Here is an 11,497-nt window from a genome sequence, read left to right on the forward strand (position 1 = left end):
CTTATAGAACCCCCGTTACGCCCATCAATCACAGATCAAAAAACAAGTGTTTTTTGATTCTGCCACGCGCAGGACGACGGACCAGTCGCAGACAGGGACCGAAGACCGAAGACAGAAGACTCGCAGGTCCTCCACTGTCAGCAGACGGAAGGTTGCATGACGCAGACGCTAGGCAACGCCATCAACCACGAAGGGAAAGCATTAATGCATTAAGCCTTAATGCTTTTCATTTGTCTTAGTGTTTTTTTTTTAGGTAGCATATTTTACTTTATTTAGATTTTTTTAATCAACATTCACATAGTTGTATTCACAGTTCCCTTGATGAAGTCAATGATCTCTGTCATTCAGACTAAACTAACATTCCTTTGACATTACCCGGTGTTTCATCTGTGAGATCATAAATGATCATGTCACATAAACTGTGACCTATTTCCGGTAAAATATTACAGTATGCAACTTTGAACATTACAGTGGCATAAATATCCCAGAATGCAATGCGGTAGTGAAGACAACGTTCATATTAGACGTCGACAGAGAGCTCTGTAACATCAACAACACTTCAATTTAACTGTAAATATAAGATTTCACTTTGCTCGGTTTAATAAATATTTGAAATTAATTCAGACTTTGCATCTCACAAACCGTCGATTTTAACACATGAGGTTGACACAGGTTACCATGGATATGTGTCTCCAACTGTCAAGGGGGAAGTAATGTCGTAAATTACTTCTCAGTGTGTCCGAAAAGATACATACTACAGTTTATTCACACAAAAGTATGATGAACTTACTATTGTACTATCGTTCACCTATTGTGTAGTTGTTGTTTTTTTAAATTAACATCAACATAGTAGGAGTCATAGTTCCTCTGAGGAAGTCAATGATTTCTGTCATTCAGATTAAACTAACATTCCTGTAACATCATCATTGACATCATGGAATGTCTCCTCTGTGACATCATGAATGATAATGTTACATAAACTGCGACATCATCATTGACATCATAGAATGTTGCCTCTGTGAGATCATAAATGATAATGTTACATAAACTGCGACATCATCATTGACATCATAGAATGTTGCCTCTGTGAGATCATAAATGATAATGTTACATAAACTGCGACATCATCATTGACATCATAGAATGTTGCCTCTGTGACATCATAAATGATAATGTTACATAAACTGCGACATCATCATTGACATCATAGAATGTTGCCTCTGTGACATCATAAATGATAATGTTACATAAACTGCGACATCATCATTGACATCATAGAATGTTGCCTCTGTGACATCATAAATGATAATGTTACATAAACTGCGACATCATCATTGACATCATAGAATGTTGCCTCTGTGACATCATAAATGATAATGTTACATAAACTGCGACATCATCATTGACATCATAGAATGTTGCCTCTGTGACATCATAACTGATAATGTTACATAAACTGCGACATCATCATTGACATCATAGAATGTTGCCTCTGTGACATCATAAATGATAATGTTACATAAACTGCGACATTATCATTGACATCATAGAATGTTGCCTCTGTGACATCATAAATGACGATGCCACAGGAATGTCTATTCTGCTCTATATGTCAGCATTCTATCACGCTCTATATGATGCTATTGTATTCTATTCTATATCAAAGCATTTGATCAGCAATTGTGATATTTTCTGCCGCTATATATGACAGCATTCTTTTCCGCTCTAATGTCATTACGACTAATCAAAACGCAATTTTGGATATCTCTAATGTTAATTCCAGATAGTCAAGCTTAGCTATTAAATGTACAAACAGCTTGCCATAGAATTGTCCAACGCAGACGCTAGGCAATGCCAATAAACATGTAGCCCAAGCATCAAAATGACAGTGCCCTTCATTTTTTTAAAGGTCCCATATGTTTACATGCTGTAATGTTAAAAAAAATACTTTATTTTCCTCATGCTGTCTGCCTGACTATACCTGTATTCACCCTCTGTCTGAAACGCTCCGTTTTAGTGCATTTCAATGGAACTGCAACATAATTGCGTTGCTAGGCAACAGTTTAGGTCCATGTTTACTTTCTGTCAGCTGATGTCATTCACATACACTGCAACTGGAAATAAACTGGGACACATTTAGGTTTAAATGTTCTATTTATCGTAGATTTGTGACATCACACATGACTGCTTGTTTAAACCTTCTTAATAATAAAAGATACCTGAACCTCTCACTTTTTATAATATGGGACCTTTAAGGTTAAATACATTTGACCGTATTTAGGTTTTTCAAATTAACATCAACATAGTAGTAGTCATAGTTCCTCTAATGAAGTCAATGATTTCTCACAGAGATTGACAGACAGATGGGACATTACAATTGACAGATAGTCTTGACAATCAGATTAAACTAACTCTCCTGTGACATCATCAGTGACATGATGGAATGTTGCCATTGTGATGTCACTTATGATGTCACATAAACTGTTACTGTTACGCCCATCAATCACAGATCAAAAAACAAGTGTTTTTTGATACTGCCACGCGTAGGACGACGGACCAGTCGCAGACAGGGACCGAAGACCGAAGACAGAAGACAGAAGACTCGCAGGTCCTCCACTGTCAGCAGACGGAAGGTTGCCCGACGCAGACGCTAGGCAACGCCATTAACCACGAAGGTAAAGCATTAATGCATTAAGACTTAATGCTTTTCATTTGTCTTAGTGGGATTTTTTTAGGTAGCATATTTTACTTTATTTAGATTTTTTTAATCAACATTCAAATAGTTTTATTCACAGTTCCCTTGATGAAGTCAATGATCTCTGTCATTCAGACTAAACTAACATTCCTTTGACATTACCCATGGTTTCATCTGTGAGATCATAAATGATCATGTCACATAAACTGTGACCTATTTCCGGTAAAATATTACAGTATGCAACTTTGAACATTACAGTGGCATAAATATCCCACAATGCAATGCGGTAGTGAAGACAACGTTCATATTAGACGTCGACAGAGAGCTCTGTAACATCAACAACACTTCAATTTAACTGTAAATATAAGATTTCACTTTGCTCGGTTTAATAAATATTTGAAATTAATTCAGACTTTGCATCTCACAAACCGTCGATTTTCACACATGAAGTTGGCACAAGTTACCATGGATATGCGTCTCCAACCGGCAAGGGGGAAGTAATGACGTAAATTACTTCTCAGTGTGTCCGAAAAGATACATACTACAGTTTATTCGTACGAAAGTATGATGAACTTACTATTGTACTATCGTACACCTATTGTGTATTTTTTTTTTTTTAAATTAACATCAACATAGTAGGACTCATAGTTCCTCTGATGAAGTCAATGATTTCTGTCATTCAGATTAAACTAACATTCCTGTAGCATCGTCATTGAGATCATGGAATGTTGCCTCTGTGACATCATAAATGATAATGTAACATAAACTGCGACATCATCATTGACATCATAGAATGTTGCCTCTGTGAGATCATAAATGACGATGCCACAGGAATGTCTATTCTGCTCTATATGTCAGCATTCTATCATGCTTTATATGATGCTATTGTATTCTACTCTATATCAAAGCATTTGATCAGCAATTGTGATATTTTCTGCCGCTATATATGACAGCATTCTTTTCCGCTCTAATGTCATTACGACTAATCAAAACGCAATTTTGGATATCTCTAATGTTAATTTCAGATAGTCAAGCTTAGCTATTAAATGTAAAAACAGCTTGCCATAGAATTGTCCAACGCAGACGCTAGGCAATGCCAATAAACATGTAGCCCAAGCATCAAATGTCAGTGCCCTTCATTTTTTTAAAGGTCCCATATTTTTACATGTTGTAATGTTAAAAAAAAACTTTATTTTCCTCATGCTGTCTGCCTGACATATACCTGTATTCACCCTCTGTCTGAAACGCTCCGTTTTAGTGCATTTCAATGGAACTGCAACATAATTGCGTTGCTGGGCAACAGTTTAGGTCCATGTTTACTTTCTGTCAGCTGATGTCATTCACATACACTGCAACTGGAAATAAACAGGGACACATTTACATTTTAATGTTCAATATATCGTAGATTTGTGACATCACACATGCATAGTACTCCTGACTGCTTGTTTAAACCTGCTTAATAATAAAAGATACCTGAACATCTCACTTTTTATAATATGGGACCTTTAAGGTTAAATACATTTGACCGTATTTAGGTTTTTCAAATTAACATCAACATAGTTGTAGTCATAGTTCCTCCCATGAAGTCAATGATTTCTCACAGATATTGACAGAGTAAAGTAGACACATGGGACATTACAATTGACAGATAGTCTTGACAATCAGATTAAACTAACTCTCCTGTGACATCATCAGTGACATGATGGAATGTTGCCATTGTGATGTCACTTAAACTGTGACACATAAACTGTGACATCATAAGTGACATCACGGAACGTCGTCGAAAGTTTACTTATAGAACCCCCGTTACGCCCATCAATCACAGATAAAAAAACAAGTGTTTTTTGATACTGCCACGCGCAGGATGATGGACCAGTTGCAGACAGGGACCGAAGACCGAAGACAGAAGACTCGCAGGTCTTCCACTGTCAGCAGACGGAAGGTTGCCCGACGCAGACGCTAGGCAACGCCATTAACCACGAAGGGAAAGCATTAATGCATTAAGCCTTAATGCTTTTCATTTGTCTTAGTGTTTTTTTTTTAGGTAGCATATTTTACTTTATTTAGATTTTTTTAATCAACATTCACATAGTTGTATTCACAGTTCCCTTGATGAAGTCAATGATCTCTGTCATTCAGACTAAACTAACATTCCTGTGACATTACCCGTGGTTTCATCTGTGAGATCATAAATGAGCATGTCACATAAACTGTGACCTCATCAGTGACATCACAGTTTGTGGTTGCGTCCAAAATTCCATACTAACATGCTATTTAGTACGCTAAAACAGTATGTGAGTTATTTTAGTAGGTCCGAAACCTTAGTATAAAACCTATAGTACGCAAATTGCATACTATTTCCGGTAAAATATTACAGTATGCAACTTTGAACATTACGGTGGCATAAATATCCCACAATGCAATGCGGTAGTGAAGACAATGTTCATAATAGACATCGACAGACAGTTCTGTAACATCAATAACACTTCAATTTAACTGTAAATATAAGATTTCACTTTGCTCGGTTTAATAAATATTTGAAATTAATTCAGACTTTGCATCTCACAAACCGTCGATTTTAACACATGAGGTTGGCACAAGTTACCATGTCTTATGCGTCTCCAACCGGCAAGGGGGAAGTAATGACGTAAATTACTTCTCAGCGTGTCCGAAAAGATACATACTACTGTTTATTCGCACAAAAGTATGTTGAACTTACTATTGTACTATCGTACACCTATTGTGTACGATCTAACACCTATTGAGTATGTAGTGCATAAATGAAATATCGGACAAAGCCTGTGTGTTTTTTGACAATCCTTCGCTGTCCGCAGACGTAGGAGAATTTTCCGACGCAGACGCTAGACACTGCAAATAAACACGTATCCCAAGCATCAAAATGACGGTGCCCTTAATTATGGGAATGCAGATTCAGCATTCCCAGTATTGTTCTTCTAAGGTTTATTCAACTTCTTCAACTTCAACTTCAACTTCAACTCGAGAAAATCTTCAAATCCTCTTAAACCTACTCCACTTTGAAATGCTACTGCTTCTGCATACTTTCAGCTACAGACTTCATTCAAACTTTAAACAGCTTACAAGTCTTTGAACTGTTAAGCTATGATTCAGCTTTTCGATAACTTTTACAGTTTTTCATTTATCATAGTTAACGTACCATTGGCGGAGCATTTTGGCAAATTTTTCTTGGACACTACCCAAATAATCAGCTGTGCTGCTCTTCCCACAAATGCATGATCCTTACAAGTTGGACATCATTATGAAGGTAAATAAACAGGCTTTCCAACGATGTAAAATACAATGACCATTAGCATTGATACAACAGAGAAATAATCCACCAAACACAGGTTTCCGAACTTTGTTTTTCCAGTATACATATATATTTTTTTTAATACATTTTTTAAAAATGCCTAAAAATGTGGGCTTATTTATAAAGCATTCACTTTGGTGGGTTTGCCAAAAACACACCTCCCTGTCTGGATAGTTCATCCATAAGCATTTTAATAGATTAGTGATTGTAGATTTCCTATTAAAAATATATATTTAAAAAAGAAATACCATCACAACATTTATATCAATATCATAGAATTGTATCTGTACTCTGCTCTCCTAGTAACTAAGCTATGTTCCTGACAAGATGCCCAAAGATAGCATGGTTAAGGTTCGACAAATACCTCTGTTTGGTTAAAAGATAGAGAAAGATTGTGGTATGGTGTAGCTTAGGCAACTAAAAGCACTTTGGTTTCACATGGTTTCATGAGGGGTGTCCAAGAACCACATTTGTTGGCTAATCTGCTTATAGACCCAACCATGTTGCAGTATTGTTGCTTGGGGCATAATTGATAAGTCTTTCACTATGTAACTTTTGTAAAATAATATCCAAAACAGTTTTTCTACTTGTAGGTGAAGAAGCTCTAGAAACATTAAAAAAAAAAAACATTACAAGAAAACAGCTGGAGAAGCTGAACCTTGAGAGAGGCTCTATGAAAAAGCAGTAACTTTTTGTAACCACTGGAGGGCAAAATAAGCCAGATATTGAAAGATAAAACATAAATGTGTTGTGCCAGTGACATGCTTACCATTATATCTCATAACAAAAGAATATCAAATAACAGTTTACAACTCACAAAATTGTTTTTATTAAAGAAATATTCTTTAATCAAACTTGGAGATGGTCCAGTTATTTATGTGTAGTGAATGCAATGTGTCCTCTCTATTTCCATGAAAAGTGAATGTCATAAATATCATGTTTTGATGTTATACCTTGTTTATCATAACACATCATGTGAACCTCTTTGAAATAAATAGTGTTGCTGGGAAGCTCAGTGTGGTTTACAGCTGATATCACCCAATCAAACAAAAACACAGTAAGACATGAACGCCTAATGTAGCTAAAATACAATTTATTCCTGCATTCAATTCACAATTATTACAATATTTAACAGTTTTCACACCTGCATTGTGCAGTACAAGGACATCTAATGAAGTGTTTTACATCAAGGCACAAAACAGCCACAGATGTTGAAGGTTTTGTTGGTCGTGCAGACGTTCAGTATAAGAATTCCAGTTCGACACATACGTAGATACAAGTCAGAAGACCAGTTGAGCCACAAGAAAATCCATTGTCATCCCTCTTTGCAAAAGAAAATATCCTCTCAGTGATGACGATGACACCGTTATTTCTCTGTTTTTAAGCACAGACTAACAATGAATACTGACAACTTTCTGAGTCTGAAAATAAGAGATCCTTGTTTGTGAAGAATACTGTATATGTTCATGTTTCCAAGTGTTTGCAGGTAGATGATGATCATGATGATGATGCAGTTTTGTCACTCAAAGAGGCACTTGGTCCTAGAGAGCCAAAGAGAGATAAACAAAAAACATTTTCAACTTCTCAAAAGATTCAGATTCAGAAAATATTTTTGTGGCAGTAGAGAGCTAATACAGAAAATATGGGTAGTAAGAGACACGGATATCAAAGTTCCTTAGTGGTAGTAGACCTTTGATGGCTCGCAATAAATCCTTTTTTATAGTTCATACACACTGAAGTTGTCACAAAAAAGGACTGTAGAGTCAGTAACTTTTTGTCATTGTAGGCAAATACAAGATAAAAAAAAGGTTTGGTCAGCGCGTGGTATACAAATGACAACATTATAACATTACATTGTAATAACCTGTGAACGTAATGGACCTAATTGATTGTTATATCTAATTTCAGGATATTTCAAATCTACAGTATATGACACCAAATATGTCAGATAGATTAATTTTTATTTTACCAGGATATTCCCATTGAGATTTACAGTAAAATCTCTTTTTCGAAGGAGTCCTGGCCAAGAGGGCAGCATAAAAAGTTTCACATAAAAGCACAAACAACAGACTGTGTGCATTTTGTGTTTGAAACAATTCAAGCAAGAAGCCTTTCTGTGATTCTCAGTTTGGTTTCAAAACACAATGCTTTTCTCTTGTACTTCATCTACAGTATAAGCTCCAATGAGTGCCAACATACCATGTGTCTGCTCCTGTGCTCACATAGGGCCGCGCCGCTTCCGTCTGCCAAACGCCTGGGCGCCCACGTTGGTTGGGACGAAGTTGCTGTGTCCCAATCCTCCTGACCGACTCAGGAAGTCAGCCAAGCGGTGGGTCACGCAGGTGGCTGTGTTGCACGCCCGCTTCTGTGCTGTTGTATTGCTTGCAAGAATGGAAAAGATAGTGAACACAGTTTTTTTTATGATACACGACACACAGTTACAGTATTGTTTAGCATCATCAACAACAAATTAAATACAATAGAAATATGTCAAGGAGAATATTCCAATAATTGCGTGTGCATTATAGGCAGTCATGCTTACCCTTTTTCTCCTTTCATATTTTATTCAATGAGTAATTTTCAATCTTGAATGAATTACAGTAAAAACAGCTTTCATGTAAAAGATGAGTTTATTAAAAGGGAAACATACATTAGAAAGATTTGTAGCTGTTTCTATATTTTATTGTATTGTACAGAACTGCCTAAGTAACACAATCTTTGTAGCTAATTCTAAGTTTTCAAGTCTCTGTCAAAATCTAATGTCTGCCAGTGGAAAATGAAAGCAAGGACGTTTCTATGAAGTTAGTCGGACACATAGGATCCACATGCACCAGCAGTGTTGTGAATGGACAAACAAGCAAACGTCAACTCAAACATACAGACAGAAGAGTAGATTGGCTAAAAAGTGAGAGCTTCAATTGTATGAGTTGCCGTAGTTCTCATATTGCTCAGATAGACTTCGCTTCTTGCCAGGCGTCCCTGCTCCCACGTCGGTGCGGGGATAGGTTTGCAGTTTGTGAATGTCCTGGGAGAGTTTGCCCAGCACACAAGTGCTTAAGCCGGTGCAGCGCTTAGACACGTGTCTATCCAAGCTGTTAGAGACGGAGACAAACATGCAGAAACAGGCTTACAGTAACCGTGGCATGCAGATAAATAGTAATAATCACATGCATGATGTTTTTCTAAAATGGCATGCATCAATAAATGAATATTTCAAATGCATGCTAACAGATCCAACAGGCATATGAAGGCATCTTGTGGTTGAGTTGTCATGCTATTGTTTCATTCTCTATCATGTCTATCATGCATGTTCTCTCATATTCTTTGATATCATGCTCCCTTCAGTTTTCTGACCAAGGACACTGTCTTTCAGGCACATTGTTTACCATATTACTGAATGAATGGATGAATGAATGACTAACTGCAGTCCATGCATTAAGGGATTATGACAGAGAGTAGATTTACATGAATTTCACTATATACCTTGATAATTACAGTAATAAACGCCAACAAGTTGGAGCTGCTGGGCTTGTAAACAAAAGTATGTTATATTTTGGCTTAACTGAAATGGATAGATAGATAGATAGATAGATAGATAGATAGATAGATAGATAGATAGATAGATAGATAGATAGATAGATAGATAGATAGATAGATAGATAGATAGATAGATAGATACCACACCCTATATAGTACTTAAACTTTATTATAATCAGGATTAACCATATTCAATGATACCTACAATTATTACAAGCCATACCTGTTTCCATCAGCTGTTTGCTGGTCTTGCTGATCTGAAGTTATCAACTCCTTGATAGCTCTGAGTAACAGCTGGGCATCATCGTTCGATAGTGTGACTCCATCTGACATAGACTCCTTACTAGTTCTGGAAAATACACATTAGATTAACTGATTGATTGGCTGGTTCTGCCACAACATTGGTTTAAAAAACGTTTTAACTTGTCCAGACTAATACAACAGTAAGGGGTACAATGCATACTGTATGTAATCAAATGTAATTGTTCCTTTGAAAAGCTAACAGGAACCGTATGGCATTTTTTATATCTATAAGCATGTGAACTGATCTTTGGGATTTTGAGGAAATTAAGTTTAAAATCAAATACATTTGATTAGTTATGATAAACAAGAAAAAGTGTTCTGCAGCAATAATTTTAAACACATCAAAAGTGTCAGACACAACCACAATGTTTTTACAAGGTCAATATATTTTATACTTTTATGAATACTCTCACCTGGATGGAGCTGCCTGTGAGACGTACATCTGACAAATGATCAGTGTGTAGGCAACAAGGAGAGTCCAGAGTTTCAGCATTATCATGATTCCCTGTGGAAAATACATACAATTACAAACGAGGTAATGAAAATTGTTATAAGGAAAAGTTTTATCAATGATTTTGTGTGATCTGAACATTTAATGCCATTAAACATGTTTTTTTTTTGTACAGACTTTCTCATCAACTGTATGCATTCACAGCTATATGAATCTTCTCTCTCCGTCTCTCTCTTACACTACCTCCCTGTTAGAGCCGCTGAACTTGCAGAGGCAAGAAGAGTTATTGGTGATATACTGACATTGGAAGCTTTGCCAGCAACTATAACAGCAGCTCTGTCCATTAGCGGAATTAACTGCAGCCCACCATAGATAGTATAACGTCATCAAACCAGCAAAGCTGCATCTCCCTTCTGTTAGCAACCAGTATCCACCAGTATAGGTGGCTATCCAGTCTATACTCAAAAACCACATAATCTGATATTTAACAGCATCATTTGCACAATCAACTAAAAATGCAGTCTTTAATCTATACTCACCGTGAGATAATAGATGTTCTGGTAATGAAGAATTGAATCTCACTTGTGGATGTGCTGAACACTCCCCACAGTGCAGGGTTTTATATATGTTCCCCATGGGTTTCTGTATGAAGTGAGTGAGTACTTGATCATAGTCTATTGGCCAGTCAAATGTTTTACCTCAAACTGCTGGCCAATCAGATGTCCATCGTCACTCACAGCAAGCCAATAAAAGAGCCTGTACGCAAATGACATCAGTGTGTTTAATTCACAAAAACAGCTGCCAGGTATTTGAATCAGTTCTTTAAGCGGGTGAAAAAAACATCTCACCGTCATAGTCAGTGTCTCATGTTGTTGAGATGGTATGTGCATGTGTAACCACTTACTGTAAATCCCCATTACAGGGTGCATAATCATAATGGTCAGAGAATTTTAACATAATTCACCAGTGCTTCTGTTATTAAAATATGTCAATATTATTTTTAATGTGGTGCGATTTTGTTTTTGAATGAGTAAGATGAACAGGGCTAGGGGGTGAAAAAATGGAAATACCACAAGATTTCATTACATTTACAAAGACAATGAATGTCCACAAGTGATTCATATTTCATTACATATTACCGGATAGCAATGTGTAAAATTAAAGAAGAAAAATAAAAAACATG

General features: G+C 36.5%; 1 protein-coding gene across 7 annotated transcripts; it reads right to left on the minus strand.

The window, feature by feature from the left end:
- Positions 1 to 6,847: 6,847 nt before the first annotated feature.
- Positions 6,848 to 10,948, minus strand: calca (calcitonin/calcitonin-related polypeptide, alpha). 7 transcript variants are annotated; one of them, XR_012591533.1, is made up of 5 exons: positions 10,854 to 10,948; positions 10,277 to 10,368; positions 9,784 to 9,909; positions 8,223 to 9,115; positions 6,848 to 7,545 (listed from the first exon to the last, which is right to left on the minus strand). XR_012591533.1 is itself a non-coding variant. In XM_074616713.1 (4 exons), the coding sequence occupies exons 2-4, from the start codon at positions 10,360 to 10,362 to the stop codon at positions 8,242 to 8,244; spliced, it is 375 nt and encodes a 124-aa protein (XP_074472814.1). In that variant the 5' UTR covers positions 10,363 to 10,368; positions 10,854 to 10,948; the 3' UTR covers positions 8,221 to 8,241. The 7 variants fall into 7 exon arrangements, 1 of the variants encoding a protein (XP_074472814.1); XR_012591534.1 differs by having other exon boundaries at positions 6,848 to 7,557; XR_012591532.1 differs by having other exon boundaries at positions 6,848 to 7,564.
- Positions 10,949 to 11,497: the final 549 nt, after the last annotated feature.

Source organism: Sebastes fasciatus, chromosome 2 (genome assembly GCF_043250625.1).
Source record: "Sebastes fasciatus isolate fSebFas1 chromosome 2, fSebFas1.pri, whole genome shotgun sequence".
In the NCBI taxonomy this organism is placed as follows: domain Eukaryota; kingdom Metazoa; phylum Chordata; class Actinopteri; order Perciformes; family Sebastidae; genus Sebastes; species Sebastes fasciatus.